Source organism: Elgaria multicarinata, chromosome 7, assembly GCF_023053635.1.
Source record: "Elgaria multicarinata webbii isolate HBS135686 ecotype San Diego chromosome 7, rElgMul1.1.pri, whole genome shotgun sequence".
Lineage (NCBI taxonomy): Eukaryota > Metazoa > Chordata > Lepidosauria > Squamata > Anguidae > Elgaria > Elgaria multicarinata.
In genome coordinates, this window is record NC_086177.1 from 6,449,861 (window position 1) to 6,477,708 (window position 27,848).

Consider the following 27,848-nt stretch of genomic DNA (forward strand, 5'->3'; position numbering starts at 1 on the left):
ATAGTATAGAGATACTTGCAAATAAAACACAAAAGGTACTGTGTATTCTGGTACTGTGCATATTGTGCCAATGTGAACACAGTTCTAGCCCTTCATTAAGATGCACATAGCTTCTTTAAGGGGGCTGCTTCTATTATTTGAGCCTGTTTAAGCACCCCCAACAAAGCACATAGGATCTCTTCATTTCCTATGCCCAGTAGGATATTTGGGTTTCCATGTTCAGAAGGCAAGCAATGGACATGCTCAGTTTTTCTGTACTGTATATACTATTTCCTTAATGCTTGCAAATGAGAAGCAGAAATAAGATCCTACAATCTAAGAAGCTCTGTCCCTTGTTGGTTTGGCCACAACTGATCACTGGATTCTGCAGATTTTACAAGCAGCCACGATGGATTAAGATGGATCCACTATGGAAAAATCTAGCTCTGTGTAAGCTATTTGGAGTTTGGCTGAATCGTAGTAACAGTCAATGTGAGACCTTGGCATCTTACTTGATGCTAAAAACCTGATGAAGAGGAAGCATGATATGTAATAAAGTGTTAACAATAGAAGCCACAACAGGCTCACAGAGAATGTGGAATCATAACATAATTAGGATATTTGGAAGAATATGCTGAAAATATGTGATGACGTCAAAATGACCTGTGCAAACATCTGTAGTAAAGCAGGGTCCTAGTTACACTTCCTCCTAGGTTTACACAGATTAAAAAGTTGTTTCTGATCAATGTAAAAAGATGTTCTGGGCACATACAATGGCTTCTCCTTCTACTACTACTTATCCTTTCTTCTCTGAGATATCTTTGGATATTTTCCTTTTGTTTGACTGGAGATAATTGGAACCTTTGCCTCGCCACACTCACTGGCGCAATGACCAATTGTGTTGGATTGGTAGATATGAATTTTGCCTATCATAGTGGAATAGTCTAGTAATACTCAACCTATGAGCTGGAGGGAGATGTAGACCTAAGATTACTATTCAAAGAACTAATCATAATCATAATAATTCCTTTTCCCCCTCCTCCTCCCCCCTCCCAATCCCCTTTCCTTTTGCATCATGTCTTTTAGATTGTAAGCCTGTGGGCAGGGACTGTTAAGAAATACTTTTGTAAGCCGCCGTGAGAGCCTTTTTTGGCTGAATGGCGGCATAAAAATGCTTAAATAAATAAATATATAAATAATATATTTATTTCTTACCCACCTCTCACTCTGGATCAAGGCGGGAAACAACACCAAATACAAAACACCATAAAATACATAAAACTGATTAAAAACATATGAAACTAATACATTATTAAAAGGCATGTTAAAATTCAACTGGGTAAGCCTGCAAGAAGAGTTCAGTCTTTATGGTTTTCTTAAGTTTGGGAAGACTGTTAAGTGGACGAATCTCTCCCAGTAGGCCGTTCCACAGTCTGGGAGTGGCAGAAGAGAAAGTCCTCTGGGTAACAATTGTCAGCCTAGTTTTTGCTGACTGGAGTAAATTCTTCCCAGAGGACCTGAGTGTGCAGGGTGAATTTTGTTAATTATTGTTCTGTCCTATTCTTAAACCATTTCTATTGTTTTTTAATTGTTTTTTTATTATGAATTTTTAACAAATTAAAAAACATAAAAGAAAATATTATTTTATATTTATATTGTTTTGTTGTTTTTTAATGCATTATTATAATCTTCTCTGACCATTTATAATATTTTCTAAATACTACTGTTATTGGTCATACATTATTGGGTTGCAAAGGTACAAATTCCCACTTAATTAGCATGCCTGATTTCCTGATGTATGAGAACTCATGTATCTCATGGTGATGGTGATGATCTCTCTACCTGCTCAGGGATATTTAAATCTAGTTTTACTTCATATGTTCCAAGGTTGAGGCCAAACATTGAAAATATGCCAGGTGAGCCTGGCACAAAAGTCCAACTGGAGATGCATTCATAAAAGTGCCTCCAAGAGACTCTAGTGTACTGATATTTGCTCTTCTCCAAGTTCAAGGATCCCCTGCATTAGGAAGCTTGTAACAGTCTAATCAGAAATCTTCATTTGCTGAGCCCTTTGATTTTCAAGGTGAATGAAGTTGAGCTCTTTCACATATGTATGGAAATGTTGTATAGCAATTACAAACAGGATAACAGAAATTCCTGGTTCAAATCTTAACTCTGCCATGAATTCACTAGCTGACCTCAGTAAGCCTATTATCTCTCAGCCTCAACTCACCATCTGCATTATAGAGATACCTATCTTATTAGGTTGTTATAAGGGTCACCAAAGAACAGATATTTTCTCATGGCTCTCAACAGCCACTCCATGACTGCTGTGTTTTGCTATTGCCTTCTGCTGACCTTGGCTTACACCTCTCTTTCATTAATTCTAGAGGGCTGTTTCAGACAGAAACACAGGATTTGTTATTCAGCTTACATAAATATATTGGATTTATCCCGAAGTGGGCTGATTTGGCCTACTTTTTGCAAACTGTTGTGACTGGTGAACTGAGAAGTTCCCTTAATTACAATTTGTATCATCCTCATCCCTCCCCTAGCCTCTTCGTCACTTCCTTCCTACCATCCTTAACCATTTTTCAACATTACAACAGCTCCAACGGTTAACGTAAGCACCACCCTTGGTCTAGGGGTTAAAAACTGTAAAAGGAAAATAATAACAAGCGGATATCACAGAGCAAGTGCAGCCATAATGCTAAGTTATTGCTAATTCTCGACTATTGCTAAGAATTGGGAATGGGCTTGTCGTGGAACCCGAAACCACGGGTTCCTGTGGTTCGCTGAGTGGTGGTCAAAGACTCTCAAGACACAATTTCTCTTTCCTTAGAAGGTTTATTCCGAGCAGCCTGCAGTGCTGCAAGGTGACAGTCTCAGAAGACTTGAGGAACTGCCCAACAATTTCAGGAAAGGTTAACATTTTTATAGGTTCCCTCAGATACAATGGCAGAACCTTCCTACCAATCATAATACACCAAATCATCATATAGAATACAGCTCAGCAACACAACAACCAAAGAAATAGCAAAGCACCTAGGCATATACAGAGTTCAGGTACTTCTCTGACTAAAACACCATAATGGGTATTGTAATAGCTACAGGAACTACATCTCCATCTGTTTCCTAGTTGTGGTTAGCTTGCCTTACAAAATGTACTACAACGGTTTAACTATCTTGTGACATGTTATTTCAACAGCAGCTAGTGCAGCAAGTGTAACATTTAAAAAATTGGTTTTAATTAAGCAAGAAGATATAAACTTTATGATGTATGTGTTATAAAGCTAGTTTTCTTATATCTGTGGGCATTAGGTAAAAGAACCAGTTTAATTTCCGCGACAGGCTACTCTCTCTTCCAACCGCACTCTTCTCACACACAAATTCCTGATTTCCTGAAGCATGTATGTCATTAATGTAGCCCAAAAGGTGGGTGTAACTTAAGTAAATAAAGAGAGGAAGAGAGAATAAGGAAAACTCTTTCCATTTGTCTACCTGCCCCAGTTTCCATCTCAGCCCTCACCTCTTAGACTCCATCAGTGCAGCCACTCCATAGGAGAGGAAGAGAGAGGCCCATTAGCCTACTTTGACCCATTTATAATTATTTCAGGATTTAAAACTCTCCAGAATTTGAAGCTTGTAAGAAAGCTAGCTTAGGAATGTATCCTCGTTTGTGTTAAGTCCCCAAAGTGATGTTCAAAGTGAATTTTGAGGTTCTTTCTCAAAATGTAGCCAAAACAATTTCAGTTCGGGAGAGCAGGGAGAGAACTCCTTCTGCCTTAAATTTCAAAGAATATTATGGCCTATTCAAAATGTCCTGTCACTTTTCTCATCAGCCAACTGCAGATATGGACAGCAGGAGTTTTCTAATCAGAAGAACCTTGTGTGCACCGACATTGTTCCTACCTGCCCTGCCCTCCTGAAAAGCCATTCCTGAGACTCAGGGAACCCTTCAGAATGATATGTGATGCAACACAAGGGACTGCAGGCAAAGGAAGGAAACAAGACAACTTCTGCCATGCTAAGGTGGAAAAGCCTTCCACTCTTGCCCTTGACACTTAGAGATAAGCCATTGTATCTAATCTAGAAAGCCCCCACCCTCCTAAAGCAATTTCCAAGGTCAGAATCCAGACTGTTTACCATCCATATTAGATTCCCCTGTTAGAACTGGGCAGGATGGTGTGTGGCAGACTTTTATAACTCTGTCTCTATTGGTAACTCATAAGTCAGCCTTCACTTTCAATAAAGCTTAGTAGTAGGTGGATGTAAGGAGCAAAACTGCTACAATAGTCCTAAATGGATCACTTTACTTGTGGCCGTATTCAAAACGCCCTTGTCGGAATGTTATACCATTGTAATTGCAGTGCATAAATCATGAAGCACAGCTACTGGAGTTCCATCTAGCATGCTTCCTTTTTAATGTGATTTTTGAAAGCTTAAGAAGGAAATGAATGAACATTCTCAGCATTGGGACATGAGCATCTAGTATTAAAGGATAAATCGACTGTAATGGGTTTAATTTATGGTTGCTATAACTTCTCAGAATAATATTATGTTTCTCACAGATACATTTTCATGTAGTTAAGGCATATTTGGAAATTTATAGGAAGCTATTGGATTGATCTAGTTTATTCTGTAACTACTGTCTAGAGGGCATATATGACAATGTTTGCAATATACAGAAAACATGATTTCTTGAGGTCACAGGGGAAACATTATTTCCCTTCATCTAATGTTTTTGCTATTTGGTGTCATGTAATGCCTTGAAAAACAAAGGAGTTCTGGAAGAGTGATTGTGGGTTAAAGACTGTGGGTAGAAGAAACTCGTGGCTGGAAATGGGCTATTAATAAATCTATACCATTAAAGATGTAAAGCTCTATTTATTTATTGCATTTTTATACCGCCAATAGCTGAAGCTCTCTGGGCGATTCACAAAAATTAAAACCATTCAAAATATAAAACAAACAGTATAAAAACATTCTTCTCTTGTAATAAGGTCTACCTCAAGCAATTGTTGCAGCAAGAAACCTCACTGGTTGAAAGATTAAAAAATTATTCTTAGTCTGGTGTCCCAATTCTGGGCCATGGAGATTTAATTTGAGGGATTTTCCACTTCCTAAAATTTTGGGTCCCATCTTCCCTTTGTCTTGCTCATCTAGAACAACCATGTGTATTGGGTGATATGGATGTGATTGTTTTTGAGGAGATTAGTCCAGTAAGAATTATTCTTCCCTTTCCTCTGCCCCATCCCAACATTTTCTACTTGACTCACTTGCACAACTTGGTGCCATTTGTTCTGCAACACATGTACACACACACACACACACACACACACACACTGCTTATGTCATTCTGAGCTCAGGATTGTCTGAGTTGATCTTGTGTGAAGACTGACAATAAGATGTCCCTGCTTTGCATCAGGGAATTGGACTTGATGGCCTTTCCATCTTAACTCCATTACTCTGTGTTCAGAAGTGCTACTATATTCTACAGCAGCTGGATTTTCTCTGACGACTTAGGCCTTAGCTAGACCTACCTGATAGCCCGCGACAGAGGAGGGAAGATCTCGTGTTGTGTTTAACGCGAGATCCCTCCTTTGTTTACACATGAGGCGCGACGACCTCAGAAGGAGAGGCGTTCAGAAGGAGAGGCGCTCACCAATTTTAAATTTCTTAAAGGGGAAGCAGCGCATGAACGCTTGTGCACTAAAGGTAAGCTTTAAAAAAAATTAAATAATTTTTCCTGCTCCCCCCACCCTACCCCCAATGGACACGGTGCTCCTGAGGAGCGCTGCGCCCCATGCGTGGCTCCCGGCTCCTTGTGAGGAATCACATGGAGCCAGGTCAACCCATGGCACCTGGCCACACATTCCGCAGTCTCAGGCTTAGCCCGGGACCACGGAAAAACCGGGGCCAAAGGGGAGGGTGAGATCCCGGGGCAAGGGAGGGATCATCGCTCCCTGATCCTGGGATCCCCTGTACCTCATGTGGACACACAGGGACGATCCTAGGTATCACCCTGGGATTTCGCCCGGTCTAGCTAAGGCCTTAGATTTTGGCAGCTCAGCTTTGCAGTTCTCTATGTCAAGTGCAAATAGTCTTTTCTTATTCACATAGTGAGCATTATTCATTACTCCAGAACATTAATTGGTCCGTCTTGATCTTGCCACAGTTGTGCATGGCCTGATTGCTCTTTAATTGCTGTTATCCTTAGTCTTGTAGTTACTGTTTTGTTGGTTATATTTGTTGTAAGCTGCTCTGGGGTGGAAGAGGGAGACAGAAATGATTTTATAAATAATTAATGAAATATTGCTCTTCTGACTTTTTATTAAGTTTGGAAACATTATCACATTTCGTCCTTGAAAGTGGCTTGGAGTATTTTATTGCTTTCAGCTTAGCCTGAAAAAAGTCAACACGTTATACCGGGAAAATAATGTGACTCTAGATAAATATTTAAATTGAAATCTCTTTTTACTGTCTTCTCCAGAAGTAGTTTAACATTGTGACCTGGTCACCAGATAGTGAGTTATCCAGTAACAAACTTTAATCTGCGTTAATTTGCTAAGGAGGTCTGAGAATCCCCTGGGCCTAAAGTCTGAGGGATGACTCCTCAAATACCTCTTGGAGGAAGTTAGTCCCCACTGGAGAAAGCAGAAGGCATAACCTGAGCACTATAGTGCCTGATTCCAAACCCAAGAACAAGCCATGGGTTAAATTGGGGTTGTTTAATTCATGAACAACCCCAAATGCCCCTGTTTGGATGACATGAAAACAATGCACCATTAGAGAGTTGTTAAGGCAAGCCGGAAGTGGCTCGCACATGGCATGTGTCCCTGCGATTTGCTGCCAGACACCACCGTTGCATCCGAACAGGGTCAATACTGCTTAGCTCAATATATCACAATACTGCTGATGCCATGCTCAATACATACTCCAAATATTGCTTTGTACTAGGGCTGCAATGTATAGTTGATAAATTGGTTAAAATTAATCTATCCTTTCTTTGATTGAAAAAGTGCCCCCATTTAATCAGGCAGCAGGTGGGTGTTTATATTTTAAAGTGTATTTTTTAATACAAATACTTATAACAACTGCAAATGGCAAGTGCAATCTTAGCAGAGGCTTTCCTCCTTCTCTCGCATTCAAAATTACAAACATTTACAATCCCTTTCATTTCAATGAGCTTATATTATATGCTTTGTTATTTGTTAGCCGCTTTGAGTTTCTCCTAGAAATAAGGTGGGATATAAATTTTCTAAATAAATAAACAAACAAACTCTTATGCTAAAGTTAGTGGGTCTAATTACCAGTTCATACATCGTGTGCAGAGACAAACCTGGGTTTGCCACTGAATGTACACTTGCCAAATACAGCCAACTGTGGCACTAATAAATACAGGGCCGGTGCCTGACTATTTTGCACCCTAGGCAAGGTGAGCTACTTTCACACACACACACACACACACACACACACACACACACACAAATGCCAACTTTGATTTTTAAGAACAAATGTTTCCTGAAAAAATAAGAAGCACAAAACTTGAAACTGCTAAATTTATTTTAAAGTGCAAGAAATACGTCATGCCAATTATAGCAAACAATTTGGAAAGGAACATCTATGGGTCTAAAATGCATTATTTAATAGGAATATCACCACCAAATCATCCCCCCAACTCACACGTGCGCGTGCACACACTCCGCATCACTCACTCCAAACAAACACACGCATGAACACATGCATTCACTCAAAGACCCCATGATGCACCCCATTCACCTATACATTCTCTCTCTCTCTCTTCCGGGCGCGTTCTGGAAGTCCAAACATGGAGCCGCCCCACCCCCACCCCAGTGTCCCTGGCCTCGCTTCGGCTGGGCAGGCGCGGGGCGCCATCTCGCCCGCCCAGGCCCAGCTGAATCCTCAGGCCGGGCCGGCTCACAGCTAACGCGCGTGAGTGCTGCGCTGTGTCTGGCGCCCCTCTTAGCTTGGCGCTCTAGGCGGCCGCCTGTGTGGCCTCTATGGTAGCACCGGCCCTGAATAAATATCGTAGTTGTTCCATCTGTGTGGTATATGTATAACCCATGCACACTTATATTTTTTTGGTTGAAATATGTAATGTCAGAAAAACTTAACTATCCTGGAAAGTGCCCTATGTGTGCTTATTTGACAGAGTTTCAGTTTATCTACAGAGAGTTTCCATGTCAATAAGTTCTGATCCCTGTCTGTTGTTGAGGAGGACCAGAAGAGCGATCTTTAAGGGGCATGCATTCCTTCCTGCTTGTGGAATGATGAGAAAGCATCTCCTTGAGTGCGTTCGGATGGCTAGGCTAACTCTCCCCCTCCCCCAATTTCACTCATCTGTTCTACAGGGTTTTAATTTTATTTTTTATCTGAAAATGCTCTAACTAAACAAAAGATAGGGGCCTGCTGGGAAGAGGGGGATGATAAAAAGGCTCTCCCCCCCCCCCAGAGGTTCTTCAGACCAAAGGGTTTCAAAATCTGGGGGCATAATCAATGTCCTACTTCTGTGTTAAGTGCTTGCTACTTTGTGGGAAGTATTCTGTCAGTTCTTCACTAAATTATCTTAGCTACTGTTGCTATGTAACATTGTTTACTTCATAGCATCAGAGCGAAAAGAGGGTCACAGATCAGTTCAGTATTATTATCATCTGAATTACATTAATAAGGTTTTTATTATAAGTCTTAATTTCCGTCCCTCTGTTTTCTTTTTTTGCCCTCCCCAGGGAATGTTATTGTGTATGGGAATACAATTGACACTTACACTACGATAGAGTCCCTCTTATCATTAGGAATTAATGGCAGCCGCATACACCTCGTGCATCATCCATCGCACTCCAATGTTACTGCTCTCAATAACAACGCAATAGAAAAGGCGGTCCATAAAGCATTGGCCAATGCTGATGTGACTGTGTATCATGATAGTCTGCTAGCTCAGTGGAATGATGGCAACCACCCGGACCCAATCGCATTTGCGTCTTTTACTACTAACACAAAGCCATTTAGATTGCAATGTTCTGTAAGTATATGCCTTTGCTATGTTACACCTGACCATCAGACTGAAAGAACTGGGCATGTTTAGCCTGGAGAAGAGAAGGTTGAGGGGAGACATGATAGCACTCTTCAAATACTTAAAAGGTTGTCACACAGAGGAGGGCCAGGATCTCTTCTCGATCCTCCCAGAGTGCAGGACATGGAATAATGGGCTCAAGTTAAAGGAAGCCAGATTCCGGCTGGACATCAGGAAAAACTTCCTGACTGTTAGAACAGTACGACAATGTAATCAGTTACCTAGGGAGGTTGTGGGCTCTCCCACACTAGGGGCCTTCAAGAGGCAGCTGGACAACCATCTGTCGGGGATGCTTTAGGGTGGATTCCTGCATTGAGCAGGGGGTTGGACTCGATGGCCTTTTAGGCCCCTTTGAACTCTGCTATTCTATGATTCTATGAGTCTATCAACCAGACAAAGGAAAACAAAGAACTATAGAATTACAAAGCTAGAAGGGACCACTGGGCCTAACCCAGAGGAATATTCTCCTGCACAAGGACCATTGAAATGAACCCGTGCAAGGATATTCCCTTAAGTTTTAAAATACAAACCACAGTGTTTAAATTTTCCAGTACTGATTTAGATTTTTGATTTAGAATGTTATCTAAATAAATGTATATAAATGTTGTTGTTTGCTGAGAACTAAGCTTTTTTCAGAATTAGAAATAATGGTATTACTCTGCCAAATTGTCATATGGTTGAGTTTTTGATGCAGATGTTGCTGGGAGGGTTCACATGGCACAATAAACCGGGAACCCTGAAACATCATTTATGATCAGCATTGATCATAAATGATGCTCAGTCACTCTCTCTGCAAGCATGACATTTAGACCCATATCTCTGACTTGTCTCTACCCGAATAAGTCAGAAAAAATAACCCACAGTTTGTAGTTGACTCATTTCTCTGGCTTGTCAAGAGAGGGACGGGTCAGAGATCCAGGTTTGCATATTACACTAAACCAACCTCAGACCAAAGGTCCATGAATCTGCATTCAATGCTAAATATTATACAAATTCTATAATTATTAACCAATTATTGGATTAGAGCTGTGACAAAAAAGAATTTTTTGTCGTTGCACTATTTAAATAAATAATGGTTTCCAGATGTTTGTGTTTAATGTCAATAAATCAAATTTCACAATTGCACCAGATATACTTGTATTATAGGATGTTGTTTGATGGGATGATTAATGACTTACCTTATTTTTAGGCATTCTTTAGTTTTACCCACAAGTCAGTGGATTATGAGACCTTCAAGGCAGTTAATGATGCATGTCTTGTTTATGATGGGAGGCTTGTGATAGATACCAACTTCCATACCAATGATGTGACCATAAGAGCTGCAGGTCCTTTAACCAAGTTCTCCAAGATCTACTATGCCAATGAATGGACACACAGCAATTTCAGCTCAAAGGAGATTGGCTTCCAGCTTGCTGCAACCATGCTGAATCTTTTTGATCCAACTCTGGAACCAGTTTTTGAACCTCCAGAAGATATGGACAGGCTCATTCCTATATACAAGGGATGCAAAATTCAAGGTGAGCCACAAACGTTGCTTTTTCATCATCTTGGATTTCTCTAGTCACTGCGCCATGTTGCAGCATGAAATATCATGAAGTGAAAGAAAATAACTTTTTATGGAATTAAAATAGAAATACAAAATTTAGAAATACAATATTCTTCCACTTTAAAATCAGGAACAATCTTGTTTATTCCTCTGCTGTTAAATTTTCTCTCAGACATATCTGGCCTGTTGCCAATTCTTAATGTAGACATCGTTGTTACATACATGCACAACAGAATCACAGCCTATACTAAACCTTATGGTTCCCTTTTAGCTATGTATTTCATGGGGAGATCACACTGGAAGGTCATGCTTATATTTGCCCAATATGAGGACAATGACCATTCTTGCCCTGCTGTGCCCAACGGATGTAATTCAACCTGTTCTGGATGCCTAAAGCAAGGGTGGGGAACAATTTTGGGGGGCGGGGCTGATGATGCCAGGAGGCATGGTCATACTCCTGAAATTATCTGGTCCCCAGCTTTGGGTGATTCTTCACCTATGGACTGGCTTTGCTATGCAAGGGATTCCCAATTGGGGAAGGTTTGTGCAGTGAAGCCATCCTGAGAGAGTCGACTACTGGGGGAGTGCTCCAGCCACCGGCTTGGCTGGGGGACACTCACCCTGCACCATGACCCTTTAGTGGGGGAAGTCCCTAGTTTTGTGTGCCATATGATTATTTATTTTATTTATTTCATTTATATCCCAACTTTTTTCCTCCAAGGAACCCAAGGTGGTGTACATAATCATCCATTTTATCCTCACAACAACAACCCTGTGAGGTAGGTTGGGCTGAGAGTCTGTGACTGGCCCAAAGTCACCCAGTGGGTTTCCATGGCTGAGTGGGGACTAGAACTCGGATCTCCCGACTCCCAGTCCAACACCTTAGCCACTACACCACACATATTGTCCACATGGGAGGAGCAGCTCCTCCCAGAGCCACTGTCACCCACATCCATGCTATTATCTGTGATTGAAGATAACTGTTGGAATTCCTATAGAGGGTGGGGCTTGTTTGCAAGTCACACACCACCGCACCTCCTGGAGGCTCTGTGGACTGGATGTGGAACCTCCATGGGCCAGAGGTTCCTCATCCCTGCCTTAAAGGATCATGAGATGTGCAATGTTGGGATACTCCTTGATCCAGCATTGCCATTGGAGGCCTAAATGGTATCAGTGGCTTAGAGTGCATAAATTGAGGCTGATTACCTGGCTACAGTCTCTTAATAGTAACAATAGCCTGGGTATAGTTATCTACGCGCTGCTAACCTCCAGATTGGACTACTGCAATGCACAGTAATTAGGACTGCCTTTTAAGACTGTTTGGAGATTTCAACTTGTTCAACGTACAGTTGTAAGACCTGTGACTACAGATGTCAGCGAAATCCACAACAGAATCAAACGTTCATATTTCTATGAATCTAATCTGTGGACTCTACAGTGGTCTGGCTTTTCTCAAGCTGCACAGATTCCATGGAGTTGTGGACCAGATTTTTTACTTCCTGGAATTTTACACAAATTTAGTCATAGAAAAATATATAAAATAATTTAAAGAAATTTCCCCCGCAGGTTAAAGCATGAAAATACACACATGGGGGTGCATTTTGGGGGGATTTGCAATATTTCCGTTAGTGCGAATTTGTTCAAATTCAGGAAATGGAAAAATCTGATTCCATCAATGAGTGGATGACAGAATAAAATGTACCTGATAACCAGCAAAATGCAGGTGGAACAGATTTTACAAAATTCATACATCCCTACCTATGATTAGGACCAGCAGATGGGAGTATATCTGAAATATCTTCATGGGTTTCCTGTACCTTTACCTGCACAATTCCAACCTGCCCACCAGTATACTAAAACGATCAAAGGCTGTCTGTCTCTGCCTTCTGATGTGAAGCAGGTGGTGACTGGGAAAAGGTTCTTTTCAGTTGTGACACCTTTACTTTGGATCTCTCTCCTCATGGAGGCTTACCTGGCATTTATTCTACTGTTTGTTCATCACCAAGTGAAGACCTTTGTTATTTTCTGTAGCTTTTAATTCTTTTATTTAATTGATTTTTTATTATAGGTTTCAACAAACAAAACAAAAAAATCCATCCAATGTAACTAAATACTTTAAAGGCCTCAATTTCAAATATTACAACAAATAGGACAACATTAAAAAAAATGAAAAAGAAGTAAATTATACATATTTAGTAAAGATAGGCCAAATATCCATTAATATCCATTCAGTAAAGACAGACCAAACACCTAAAAGTCCATTTTTGAATGGCACCTATATACCACTCTTTTAAATGATGCTAGAGCTGTTAGGTCTTCAATCCATTGAATTATAGGTGATGAGCTTTTCTCTTTCCAATATTGTACTATCAGTGTTTTAGCAGTCAAGAAGACATGAAAAAAACATTTATGCTGGCCATGTGTTACATTCCAAGAAGCAGGTACATAATTTAAGAGAACGTGTACATCAGAAAATATTAAAGAGCTTTCCAATAAAAAGTTTATCCATCTGATGACTTCCTCCAAAACAGAAGCAACTATTGGGCATTTCTGAAACATATGAATAAAAAGAAACATTAACTGTATGACACCTCCAACAATTAGCTGAGTTAGCCAAACCTTTGTTAAAGAGACATTTTAATTCTTAAGATGTGACTGTTTTTATTTCTAGTTTTACAGACAATGTTAAAATGTTTTAGCTTGTTCATTGGTCTTTTAATGTTTTGTATTAGTTTTATTGTGTGACAACAACAAAAATTATTTACATAGAAAGATAACAACAACAACAGCCTTTATAGATTAGAACATGGGTTCTCAACAAGGGGGGGGGGATTTTAGGGTTCCAGGGGGGAATTGGGACCACTATTCAGCAAAGTATGATGTCCTGTAGATTATGTCTTCCTACACATGTTATTAAAAACATCCCAGAAAAGTGTCCTGGTTGTGCTTTTTATATTGTATTTTGTATTTGTATTTTTAACTCGTTGGTTGTTTTATGATGGTTTTAATTTTTGTGAACCGCCCCGAGAGCTTCGGCTATTGGGCGGTATAAAAATGTAATAAATAAAAATAAATAAAAATAAAAATAAATCATGTCGTCTGCAAAAGCCAGGCCTTTGCTCTCTTTTCCATCCCTCCCTCGCAATCCTAGAAGTTTCAAGCTTCCCGTTTAAAGGGGCAACACAAAGCATGGGAGCTGAGAATGTAAAGGGGGCCATGCTTTGCATTGCCCCTTTAAATGGGACTAATATAGGAAAAAAATAAAAGATTTTCAATACTATATGCATATTATTTGGAATGCACCTTTTGAGTTAGACTATCTTGGGAAGGGGGGAATTATATTCTGAACAATGGTGAAAGGGGGGAATGGAGCAAAAAAGGTTGAGAACCACTGGATTAGAATAAACCATTTGTGCTAGATGCAAAAGCCTTAGTGTCTAAGTTTTCAGTTTTTCTGCTTCCCTCAACGGTTTCACATTCTTTAACGCATAGCTGCTATTTCTGAGCCCTGACTCAATTAAAATGCATCCTGAATACGCTGCGATAACAAAAAGGTTTGATCCGCAATGTATCTTTATGCTATACACAACAGTCAATCTAGAGATGTCTGTTTTAGTCTGTAAGTGGCAACTTTTATACCTACAAGTAGGGTCATCAAACGTTTCATAGTTCTTCCCTGGTCGTGGTTGGATTTTTCACACTGCTCTTAACAGAGGACCAAATGACATACTACCTAAAAGGTGTGCATTAAAACCTGGGCAGCTGCTTTGTTGAAAAGCAGCTTGGGCAGGGGGCAATTTTGATCAAAGGAGTGGCAGAAGAGGTACTTAATCTTTCCCCCTTTTGTTACTTTCGCCCTGGAACTCACCTTCTTACCCACTTTCCCGTCATCAGGTTCCAGATACATGTCTGTGAGGGTAATATACAACTGGAACCCCCACATTGTGGGGGGATGACTTGTTGAGGTGGGGGAGAAAAATGTCAATAGAAAAATGGCAGGAAAGAAAAGGGTTAAGCCTCCCCTTCCACTTTTCCATTCTAAATCACTTCTCTCAAAGCTACTTTTCTCTAAAAGTAGCAGGTGTTCAGTTTTGAATACACCCCTTCTCACAAGGGGAGCAGGGGCATGTTCATTGGGAAGAGTCTGAATATTGTTCCTCATCCCAACCTTCTGACTCTGCTAGTCCTGGTGTTTACAGAAAACGCGAGTACTTTCCGTGTTCTCTCTTTTCAACTTCTTGATTGTTTCAGCTGACTCCTGCTGCAGTTTAACTGTGTAACTGGGATGAACTTATAAAATCTATGAAATAGCAGCAAGGTGCCACCTGTTCTTCCTATCACCACGGGATTGTTTAAAAAAAGGGGGGATTTCATCTTTGGCAGTTATCAAATTAGCCATCAAATATGCTGGCTGCACCAATACAGACCTTAGTATCTCTTTGTTTCTGACAGGTGGTGTTCTACCTGAAAAATATAATTATGTGCACATTTTTAAACCTGGAATTCCTACTCGCTTGGATGTACAAGAAGTACAACCTAATTATGTAAGTATTAATAATGCATAAGTGATATAAAGCAGGCCAATGTGATTTGATATTACAACTGTCTTGGGGAGGGTGTCTTACAGTTTTCTGTTTGCTAGAAAACTCATGCACATCTACTAAGCTTCCCATCATCTGTGGTGGAGTGAATGAAATGTTCCCCTTATGACAACTTCAGAGTGATGTTTTTCAACCTCTGAACATAAGAATTAAATGCTTAGGTTACCTCCTTCTTGCCTAGCAAGGTTTCCACAAAATTCACAGCTGCAAAAAAGGCAGAAATACAAAAGGTACAGCTTCTCCTGGTATGGAGATGCAACAGTGGAGAAAACTTCACCAGCTGAGCTTCTGTATGCGCTGAGGAAAAGATGGCAGCCCTACCCGAGGCCCCTTAGTGCCACTTGTGGAAATCCTCTTCATTAAAAGCACAGGCAGCGTTCGACTAAAACTAGTCTTGTATTTAATAACAAGACCCTTAGACTGTGGCCTTTGTGCATAATTGCATTCTAGATATCCAATGGTAGTTACTAACTAACTTCCCTTTAGCTATATGCCGTCTAGCTTTGTCCCTGTCTGCTCTCACAACTGTGTTCTTAATTTATCCTAGGGAATGGCAATCACCACAGGAGATGCTGTAAAAGGGAATTACTTCAGGATACATGTCAACCAGTACAGTATGGTAGAAACCATTACCTGCTTTTCAAAGAAGCACATTCCTGCCTCCAACTACATCTGCTTATTTGGACAGCATGAGCGTCTCCTTAATAACCTTTGTTCTCGCTGGACGGAGGGACTGATCACAAATCTCTATAGGTAGGACAAGTTGCATAAAAGGTTATCTGTCTTGATTCCGTTATTATGGGAGCAGTCTTCATTTGAGGGGAGCATGTCCTCTTGGTTGTAGCCAAGAGCAACAATACCAAGCCCAGCAGAGCTGCTGTGGAGATTAGTAGGCACAGCTTCTGGAGTTCTGCAGGCGGCACAGAGAGCTACTGAGGGTCCTATACAGGCCACAAGTTGCCCAGTTGTGAAGTAGAAGTTGAAACAAAAACATCCTAGACAATTTCCTTTTAGCTCTGTTTTAAATCCTCCATAGTTATCACATTATGAAACCCAAGCTGGACCTGCCACGCAGCAAGGTCAAACAACTTCTTTCATGAGAGATGAAGGCAGGAATTGGTGTCTGAATGGTGCAGCTGCTTCCCTGGTGCTATTTTCTTTTTTTACTCAGGCTTGGGGGCGGGGATGTTCTTGCTCTAACGTATCAGGAATGTAGAAGCAGTTGTAAAGCATGGTATGGACGAGGCAGGGAGAGAAATGTTATTTGTGCTTTGCAGGTGAAGCACATGACCATCTAAAGCTCCCTGCCTCCCCGACCAACTTGAAGGCTTCTCAGATTCCTGTACCCTGCCAAGCTGAAGCTAGCATGGTGGGAGGAGAACCAGAGGCAATCTGTGGGAGGAGAACCAGAGGCAAACCATCCTCCAATCTTTAATTTTTTTGCTAGACAGGCTTTTCCGCTTGTATAGTGAAGGCATTTCGGAGGTGGATAGAAAGAGGCTGGAGGGGAAGCTCAGGATAAATTATATCCTGGCCTCTTTGGTCTCCTCCCCTTCCCAACCGTTGGAACTTTCTGAGCAGCCAATGTGGTTCTCTTCATGCCAGCTGTGGAGGGTCGTTGTGGGTCTCTGACTCTGCTTTACAAAGTCGGAGCATTGTCTCCAACCTTGGAGGAGGAATCCAACCCATCCTGTGGCCCTGGGACACTTCACCCAGAGACTGTAGGATTGCTTTCCCCATTTAGGGTCTAAAAGCACCTAGCTGCATCACTTCCATTTGAGCTTCATGTCAGCCAGCAAAATGTGCCCTGAACCTGAACATGACATCATGTCTATTTATTTATTTTATTTTATTTATTACATTTCTATACCGCCCAATAGCCGGAGCTCTCTGGGCGGTTCACCAAAAACCACTTAGGTATTTAGGTTCTTCTTTTTCCCAGTCAGATGTTGTATTTGCATAAAGATGACTTATCAAGCAGAAATAAGAGTTTAATATACAATATAAACATATAATAAATCATTATAACATTAATTGGGTTACTTACCAATATTGCATTGTTATGTTCATGAATACTATACACTTACCATCCATATTCACTATAGAACTATGAATGCAGAAGTAACCATGTATGCTAACCACTACTCATAATTACTTATAACATGATCAGCACTGTATACTTGCTGTTAAAGTCTAATTTGTCTAATTTCCAAAGGAGCAGATACATAAACGATGTATTATCCTTGATGATATGGACTGTCAAGAGGACCAAGAAGGTTGTAGCAAGCAACATAAACCTCCAGAAATTCTTAGGCATGTCTGGTAGTTCCTTCAACGCCACAAGTACTTTTCAAAGTAGCTAATATCCATAGCTATCAATTCAAAAGGGAAGCCACAGCATTTTAAAAATTATTTCCCCACAAATATAGATGTGGTTTATCTGGTGGTACAGCTCTCTTGGGGGGAAAATATGAAATATTTCTGTTGTACCCATTCCCAGAGATGTGAGGTAGGTAAAAAAGGCAGAAGTGTGCTTCTTTAGTCCTTTTGTAACTGGATTAATTCCCCCCACCCCGGCACTATATCCATTGCCAGGAATGAACGCAGTGAAACAGCTGTCACCTGGGAGTTAATTTGCCTCTTTGCAACATGCAAATTGTCTTTTAAATTAGAGGCCATATCTAGCCATGAATTTCCTCACTATCTTGCCTTCATCACTTTGAAGGCTTTAACCCTGTGGCGCTAGATTTTGTGATTGCAAAATTAAGTTTCAAAATTAATTAAATTTCAAAATTAACAGGGACAACTGGGCCACAAGGGCAATGCATCCCACCAGTTCTAATAGTGTGGTACAGCATGACACAACCACAGCTCAATACTATGCTTGGGCCTCTGGTTCTTTCCCAGGGCCTTTGGGAGATACATGTCATCCTGCCAACAGAGCTATCTTCCATCTCATTCTAATCCACTTGGACAGTGTTCTGAGGGGACTATGATTGTTCTGTTCACAAAGTAAAATCTTTTTTATATAATTCAAAGACAGGAGTTTGTCATCCCTTTTTGTCTGCCTTCCTATTGATCAATACACCTCATTGGAAAGCTGTTGACATGCAGATTCTACTATAATTCAATGTTGGGAGTTTATTTATGTCCACAAAGCTTTTTTTTAAAGGTTATCGTCTATAACAATGTACTATAAAGTTTTATTTCTAATATAAAAAACTCAAGTATAATTAAACAAACATAATGAATTGCTAATTGGAGCAAAACGAAATATGAACACAAAACCAGTCTCTGTACACCTTCATAAACACCAGTGCCTACTCCTGTCTTCTACCATGGATAACTACATTGCCATGTGTACTCTTTGGCAAATCTCAAGATTAAGTTGTCAATGGACCAGAACAGGGACAAATGGCTGCCCTGAACATTGTATTTTAGGAAATTTTGTAAAGATAAAAAGATGTAACACTTCGAATGTTTCAGTAAATGCAGTTAGCTAAATCTTTTGTTAGATCTGTTTTTTCTCTGCTGTGTTCATAGGGAATGAACTGGTTTAGCATAAATGCTAACACTGGTAATCTACCAGTACCACAATACAATCAATATATATCCAAAATAGTATGAAATTATAGCTAACATTTCTTGTTTTAACTATTCTTCAGATTTAATCCTGTTCTAATAATCAGTGAAACCAAGGGCTCATCTACACCTAGAAGGCTATTCCACTATGAAAGTGGTACAAAAGCAGTATATAAAAGGCAGGAGCCACACCACTGCTTCATAGCGGTATTGAAGTGCACTGCAGAATCTACACTACTGCTTTATAGTGGTACTGAAGTGCACTGACAACTGTTGGGGCTCAGGACACATCTACACCAAGCAGGATATAACACCATGAAAGTGGTATGAAAGCAGTATATTGTATGTGTCATGGGCCCCAACAGTTGTCTATGCACTTCAATACCTCTATAAAGCAGTAGTGTGGCTCCTGCCTTTTATATACCGCTTCCATAATGGAATATCCTGCTTGGTGTAGATGAGCCCAAAGTTACAGAAAAACAATTGATTGAACATACTTTTCCATCTCACAGATGCCTAAAACATATTCCCTTATTTGTTAAGGCACTCTGCCACATTTTTCTCTGCCACTTGACAAAACTCAGAAACAAGTTACTTTTCCAGTATTTCACTAATAATGCTCTAGCTATTAATAACAAATGTCCAACTAAAACAGCATATTTTAGGTAGTCGGACGTAACTACTGGTACTAGAATCTTCAATGATGTAATTATACAACCACATGAACAAAATATTACAAAGATATCCCTAAATATAGGAGTAAACATTGAGTGGCCTTCATTTTATTTTAGAAATAATAATAAATAATTTCGTTTCTATACTGCGCAATAGCCGAAGATCTCTGGACAGTTTACAACAATTCATAAAACAATAAAATACAACATTAAAAATACAGTTTAAAAATTAAATATACAAAATTTAAAACAATTTATACAGTTAAAAACAATTTACATGAAATACTAGACCTGTTTAGATGACTGGCATTAAATGACATTAAATGCCTGGGAGTAGAAGGCAGCCTTAACCTGGCGCCAAAAGGATGGCAGTGTTTGTGCCAGGCTGGCCTCAGTGGGAAGGAAGCCCATTTCATAGTCAGAGGGCCACCACTGAAAAGGCTCTCTCTCTTGTCACCACCCTCTGAGCCTCCCTTGGAGGAAGCACTCGGAGGGGTGCTGTCATGACCCAGGAGCCCAGCAGTGACATGGACTCTGACATTGAAGATCCAGTGGTGCCAACAGAGGAAACTCCAGGTCCAAGCACCACTGCAGAGCCTCCAGAGACCCCTGAGGGGCAAGAGGAATACGAAGTTTCCCAGATCCTGGAGTCACAAGTACGTAAGAAATGTTTACAGTACATAACAGACTGGAAAGGCTACCAGCCTGAAGATCGGTCATGGGAGGATGCTGTTGATATGCATCCCCACCCTTGGTGAGCAATACCACAAGCATTATCCAATGAAACCAGGCCTGTTGGAGGGGGTCCATAGAGGGGGAGGATGGTGTCATGACCCATGAGTCCAGCAGTGACATGGACTCTGACGTCGAAGATCCAGTGGTGCCAACAGGGGAAACTCCAGGTCTGAGCACCACTGCAGAGCCTCCACAGACTCCTGAGCCAGAGCCTCCAGAGATCTCTGAGCATAGCCCCAGTAATGGACCACCCCCCTCATCTACAACAGCCCCATATTCCAGGGAGCCAGTGTGCCAACACCAGTAATGTGTCAGGCATGAGTTCTTGGAGAAATGGAGGAGAACTAGGCTACAAACCAGAGGCCTGCCCCTTTAAGACTTCCAGTCTGAGGGGAAGGGTGGAGTCTGGGACCATAACATAAAAGTCTTCAGTTTGGCCTCAGATGTCATTGGAGCAAGTTGCTCACGAGGAGCTCTCCTAGGTGCTGCAATGTCCTGCCTTGACTCTTTGCTGCCCTGCTAATAGCTGCCTGGTATTGAGCCCCGTGGGCTTCTGCTTGGTCCAGAACAGAACAGAGGCTCCAGATGTTGACTGTAGTGTCTGGGTATGTTCAGTTCAAGAGAGGTATTCTGTCAGATATTCCGAGCCATGTAAGGCTTTATACGTTAAAATCAGCCCCTTGAATCAGGCTTGGAAGCATACAGGCAGCCAATGCAAGTAAGTCTGTGCTCAGACCTTCTGGTCCCAGTTATTAACCTGGCTGCCACATTTTACACAAGCTGCAGCTTCTGAACAGTCTTCAAGAGCAACCCCACATAGAGTGCATTTCAACGATCTAATCTAGAGATTACCAGAGCATAGATTACTGAAACCAGGTTGTCCCTGTCCAGATAGGGGTGTAGCAGCAGGGCTACCAGCTGAAGCATGGTAGAAGGTACTCCAAGTGCCTTTTCTCAACAAAGCTGGTAGAAGGCTGAAGCTGGTAGAAGGCTGAAGCTGGTAAAAGGCTGAAGCTGGTAGAAGGCTGAAGCTGGTAGATGGCTGAAGCTGGTAGATGGCTGAAGCTGGTAGAAGGCTGAAGCTGGTAGAAGGCACTCCAACCCTTTTAATTCATATATTAGCAAAAATTATGCATTAAAAGGATTTCCAGACAGGATCCTCATGGCAATTCAGGGGTTATATGAAACCCAGGATGGATGCTGAATATGAAGGTTAAATGCAATGCAGACGTTCAAAACATCAAGGTCATTCATTGCTCGAAGTCAGAACACAACGTGCAGGTTTGTCAAATTTGGCTGTACAACAGCATTATCAGGGCAGGATTGTGAGGGAAAAGAGTTCCACCTTAATACTCCAGTTCACCCTGCAAGCTTCCTTAGGATTGCCATCAATTTTCCCTTCTGTGAAAAGAGAGGCAGTGAACATAGCTGAATATGCCTAATGCCACTCAGTACACTTTGCACCCTAATTAGAGGTAAATAGGTGTGCATTTTTGCAGAAGAGAGCCAGAATAAAAGAGAGGGGATACTTGAAAGCTCTAACAGCTTTCCTTTTTGGCTAGAATTAAATGTTAACCTTGAATCATACTATTAAAACTATACTTATATAATAGATCAATATAAATAGCCAATGAATACTGGGTAGCATTAGAGATTTATTTTATGTATTACATTACTAGATTTTTAATGAATAACTGCACTCCTAATGAGCAGCTAGAAATCCGGGGATTAGAATTTGACGTGAAAAAGCAGCCCTACAACTTCCTAATGCTAAAAACGTATTAATTAATTTTGATTAGGAACCTTGAAAATGACTAAAATTTGAGTCGGTCATGAACAAATGACTATGGGAATAGTGCGTTGGATCCAGACTAAAGTTAATCACTCCTGAAATTACCATTGAAATTACTGGCGCTTAAGTTAGTCATGACTAACTTGTACTGCAGATGTCAATGGCACTAAAGCAAGACTAACCTGGTCTGGACCAAGCCCAAAATTCTGCCGCATAAGAATTCTTTAGTTTTATTATGGTTTTAATTTTTGTGAACCGCCCAGAGAGCTCTTTGGCTGTTGGGCAGTATAAAAATGTAATAAATAAATAAATAAATAGTGGTTTTTGTATAGATACGTATAATTTTGTTGTACATAATATATGGGACTTAATAGTGTTTAAACTTTAGCTGGATTGTGCCTGTTCTTAGAAATATCTTCTAATAATAGCTTATAAATATAGATGTACAGATCAGGTATAGTACTTTAAACTCCAGTTTATGCTCCTGGATACCTTATACAGCAAGGCCAATGGTTTGTTAAATGTACCACAAGTCCTTGAGGGATAATGCAAGGACAGAGCGAGGCCCACTCGTGTGTGGGTGTGGGTTGTATGGGTGTCTTTTATCTGATATTTTATATTTGTTGAATTGTTTTTGATGTTACAGATTTGCTACTACTTTGATGCTAAATACCTTGGTGCTCTTATAAATAGAAAAGTCGGATAAATATCTCTTAAATAAACAGTGTGCACTACAGTACCTATGAAGTATAAGTAGCACTGTATAGATTTACAATTGGGTTAGATTACTACAGTGTATATTCTACATAGACCTGTCTTTGAGGAGTTACAGGACTTACACATTGGGCAGCATGCAGTGCCTAGACACCTTTGTGGTGTTAGCCAGAGAGAGAATATAATGATTTTGTTAAAGAATTGCAAAGCTTGACAACCTATTTGGGGCCCAGTTCAAAGTGCTGACCTTCACGTTCTAAATGGGCTGGGATCAAATATCTGAAAAAGTGCCTTCTTCTGTGTTTTTTCCTTGGGATTTCCAACACTTAAAGTGTAAAATCCTGATATACGAATGGCGTACAATATTGGTCAGGGCCTGCAAAAAAGAGAAGGGTCAAAATTAGCATCCAATTGTTTAGCTAGAGGTGTTGCCAAAGTTCTCTCAAGCTGAGCTCCCTTTACTTACTTGGGATGTGGAAGCAGCAGGAGTAGAAGCAATGCACAGGGAGAGGAGGTGTCTGTCATTTATTTATTTATTTATTTATGACAGTTTTATACCACCCAACAGCCAAAGCTCTCTGGGCGGTTCACAAAAATTAAAACCATAATAAAACAACCAACAGGTTAAAAGCACAAATACAAAATACAGTATAAAAAGCACAAGCATGATTAAAATACAGAGTTAGAACAGTAAAATTTAAATTTAAGTTAAAATTAAGTGTTAAAACACTGAGAGAATAAAAAGGTCTTCAGTTGGTGACGAAAAGAGTACAGTGTAGGTGCCAGGTGGACCTCTCTGGGGAGCTCATTCCACAGCCGGGGTGCCACAGCGGAGAAAGCCCTCCTCCTAGTAGCCTTCCTCCATCCTTCATCACCTTGGTACACTACTATGCAGCTTGCCAAGAGGAAAGGTCTGGAAGGAAAAGACCACCATCCTTTTCCCCCTACATGCTTCACTGGTTCACCACCACCACTGCTGCTGAGAATAGGAAAGTGAATGTGTTTGGCTGGTGGTTGGGGCTGACAGGAAGAGCAATTGTTTCTGAGTTGTTGGAGTTTGTTGTTGTTATTGTTGTTTTGCATTTGTTTTTGGAAAGAAGGATAGTTTTCAAGTCAACCTGAAGTGAGTGGAGAAGAATCCTCCTATCTCTATTCTTTGTGAGTAGACCGAAGAGTGATTTTGGTGGTCAACAAACAAGAAAGAGAACTTGGGGTTGTGGTGGACAGCTCCATGAAAATGTCCACCCAGTGTGTGGCTGCAGTAAAGAAGGCAAACTCCATGTTAGGCATTATAAGAAAAGGAATTGAGAATAAAACTGCTAGTATCATACTGCCCTTATACAAATCTATGGTGCGACCACACTTAGAATACTGTGTACAGTTCTGGTCACCACACCTAAAAAAGCATATCATAGAGCTGGATAAAGTGCATAAAAGGGCAACTAAAATGATTAAGGGATCTCCCCTATGAGGGAAGGTTACAACAACTGGGATTGTTTAGCTTGGAAAAAAGGAGGCTAAGGGGAGACATGATGGAGGTGTACAAAATTATGCATGGTGTGGAGAATGTGGATAGGGAGACATTCTTCTCATTCTCTGAAAATACTAGAACCTGAGGTCATCCCATGAAGCTGATTAGTAGGAGATTCGGGACAAATAAAAGGAAGGACTTCTTCACACAGCGCATAGTTAAATTATGGCAAAATCCGCGAATAGCCAATAATATGAGAGTGAAGTATTTCCCAGTCTCTTGTGCCAACAGCATGCCTGATTCTATGTGCTATAGCCTGAAGGCCCTCCTGTCCCCTGCCCAGGTGTGTCACAAACACCTGCTGCCTGTTCCACTTCTATCACATCATGTCACATGTTGACAACCCATTAAGAAGGCTTAGCATGTACATAAGCCAGGAGTTATTCTCCAGATGAGTGAGGAGGCACGGAACGTATCCGGACAAGCTGCCTACTTCATTTCTGCGCCTCATTGGCAAATCTCAAGAGGCTTCAGGAAGTCACCTTATCAATTCATCTTTAATTGTTTTCTGTAGCTGTGTGTTAAGAGTACTCATGAGATATGATTTTATTAATCTTAGAAATGTAATAAAATCATGTATAAAATACTGTTTTTAGGATAATTACAATGCTATTTTTATGAAATAGGAAATAAGGTTTAACATTAAACTTATTTGTGTATTTGCTATTGTGTGTTATTAACTAGTGCATTCCTAAAGGGCACATTAGATAAGGTACACCTAAGTGTACACATAACTAGAATAGAATAAATAGATCACAATGCAGTTGCCCAAAACTTCATATTCCTGCTCTTTTTTAATGTTAAATGCAAACTATGCAAACCTGGGGGAGTGTGGAACTAACATTTAGCTCTGATAGAGCACTGTATAGTGTTCCAAACACTTCACATACGTTTATTTCAGTAATCCTTAAAACATTCCTGCAAGGCATGCCAGAATTATTATCCCAGATTGCTGATGGCAGACTGAGGCTGAGAGATAGAGATTATTTGTGGGGATAGCGATTTTTGTGTTCATGGGATATGAACCAGAGACTTCCCAGTTCACATTTTGTGTGCTTAGCCAATGAATTATACTAGCACTCAAAAAGGCCCAAACAGAACAGAGTAAACCAGGGATGGCCACGGGTCACATTCAAGGACCTTGTCCTCTCATGTTGCCCTCTTCCCAACCAAATGTGGCGACATAGCAGCAAAAAATCAGTGGCAGCAGACGTCTACAGAGCCTTCCAAAGGACAAATTTAGCTTGCTTTCAATTTAGCTTGAATTTGGTGGTGCAGCAGGAGTGTGGCCCAGGGAAAGTAGCTCATGGACCCTCCAATGTAGCCTACCCCTGGTATAACCAGTAACAGCTTGAGCTGTGGAATCTTTGGCCTTAGCTAGACATAAGGTTTATCCCGGGATTGTCCCGGGGTCATCCCTGTTCATGTAAATGACACACAGGATATCCCGGGAGCAGGAAGGGACGACCCCAGGACGATCCTGGGATAAACCTTAGGTCTGGCTAAGGCTGCCTGCTCCCAGGATATCCTGTGTGTCATTTACATGAACAGGGATGACCCCGGGACGATCCCAGGATAAACCTTAGGTCTAGCTAAGGCCTCTGTTCACAAGAGTCACACCTGTCCACGGACTTCCCCATTCACTTTAATTGCGTGGAGTCCAAGTGTGTAGAAGGATGCATGCACAGAGCTGTTTTAACAATTAAAACAATCTATGCAAGAGATGCAAATGACAGAGGTACACCTTCCATTTATTTATTTTATTTACTACATTTATATCCCGCCTTCTTTCCTCCAAGGAACCCTCCTCCTCTCCATTTTATACTCACAACAACAACACTGTGAGATAGGTTGGGCTGAGAGTCTGTGACTGGCCTAATGTCACCCAGTGAGTGAGGAGTCCCAGCCCAACACTCTAGCCACTACACTGGCTCTTTTATGTAAATGTGCACATTTATGTAAATGCAGAACACTTCCACATGCTAGGGCTTTGTGCACACTTTGAAGTTCACATGTACATAAAAAGCTGCTGTCTCATGCTACAGTTCTTTAACCATTCTCTTGCAAACTTTGAACAGATTTTTCCCCAAGTTAGAGAATTTGTTTTCAAGGTCAAGATGGTCAGCTGTTGGCCTCGAGCTGGCTGCATGCAGCCAATGAAGAAAAATTATTTCCTTACTCAAGTGTCCTGCTAGGTCCAGATTACGTTAAGGACCACCTATTCCCACTTAAGATCAGCCTCTGAATCCCCTGCTTTCAGTACTATTCCAAGCATGAGAGAGGGGGGCTTTTTCCATGGTGGTGCCATGCCGATAGAATCCTCCACCAAACAAGATCCACCAGGCCCTCTTTTTGAGCCCCTTTTTGCCATAAAGTGAAGATGCCTTATTTCAGTAGGCTTTTAGACTGAAGTTTTAGATCTTGCCACTTCTGGAATGTTGTGTGGATTTTTTTACGGACCCAGCTTTAAAAATCCAGCTTATTCCCTTCAAAACATCCCAAAGTCAAGGTGTGACTTGTGAGTGGGATGCCCTATTAGCTCCTGCATCTCACTTATAACTCCATAAGGCATCAGAATCTCTACACTCTTCTCGGGGGACTGTCGCACATGGAAAATGTTGCCACTGTAAAGTTACTGCCAAACTGCAGGGCATAGTTCTTTCTCTTACAGGTAAAGGTTTCAGTCTCTGGGTGGGGCAGGGGGCTTCCTGCAGCTATTGTGGTTTCTGCTGGGTGCTGGGAAAGAGGGGCCCACACCAGAATACAGGCAAGTCATCAGTAGGTACAATTTTGCCAGCTCACAGGATGACAGCTCCTGAGCCGGCAGCACTTCCGCTTGTGCCTAAAGGCTGACACAATCTCGATTCACTCAGGCAAGAGCCACTGCTATCTTTCCCAGTCATCTCCATACTGCAAAGGGAGACAGATAGGCCTAAACTCTGCTGTTGATAGCTCACACAGATTCTTGACAAAAAACCTCTCATTCCTTACAACTCATGATCTCAAACACAAACCAGAGGTTTTCAGGAGGCCAGGGTCCTCTGGCATCCAGAAAATAAGCATGGCAACTAGAATTAATTTATACTATTGCTGCTGCGTATTAAAGACAGAGGGATACTAGCTCAACAAAATAATGTTAAAATGTGGTTTTTATCCATTATTTAAAATCTCATATTTTCTTGAATTTTGAGAGAGGTAGTATTCCTAGGTTTCTATTTTCCATCAGCTTGAAACTTTACCACAGTAAAGCAACAGAATTGAGTCTCCTAGTCGGAGGACTAGAAGCTAACACTCCTACATCTCATCACAGGTAGTACATGCATATCTCTCCCCCCATAAACTACACATTATTAATACATTAAAAAATCTGATAGGATTAATTCACATGACTGCTCTGGCATTTTTTCCTGGCCGTATCCAGTCCTGTCATTCATGAACAAATCCTCTGAATCATTTGCTTTACAGTAAAGCTACATTTTTGTATTCCACCACGCCAAGGTTTGAGTAGTGTCTTATCACAACTTCTAGTTCTGGTGAATGGGGAAATGGTTGATTGATTGATTGATTGATTGGAGAAAGGTGTTTAGACAGGTTGTGTAA

General features: G+C 40.9%; 1 protein-coding gene across 1 annotated transcript in view; it reads left to right on the top strand.

The window, feature by feature from the left end:
- CFAP61 (cilia and flagella associated protein 61) overlaps positions 1–27,848 on the top strand; it is a 180,256-nt gene that overhangs the window by 137,285 nt on the left and 15,123 nt on the right. The window contains exons 21-24 of the mRNA XM_063129711.1: positions 8,730–9,022; positions 10,263–10,590; positions 15,072–15,163; positions 15,768–15,973. Coding sequence (XP_062985781.1) covers positions 8,730–9,022; positions 10,263–10,590; positions 15,072–15,163; positions 15,768–15,973 — 919 coding nt within the window. The remainder of the gene's footprint in view (positions 1–8,729; positions 9,023–10,262; positions 10,591–15,071; positions 15,164–15,767; positions 15,974–27,848) is intronic.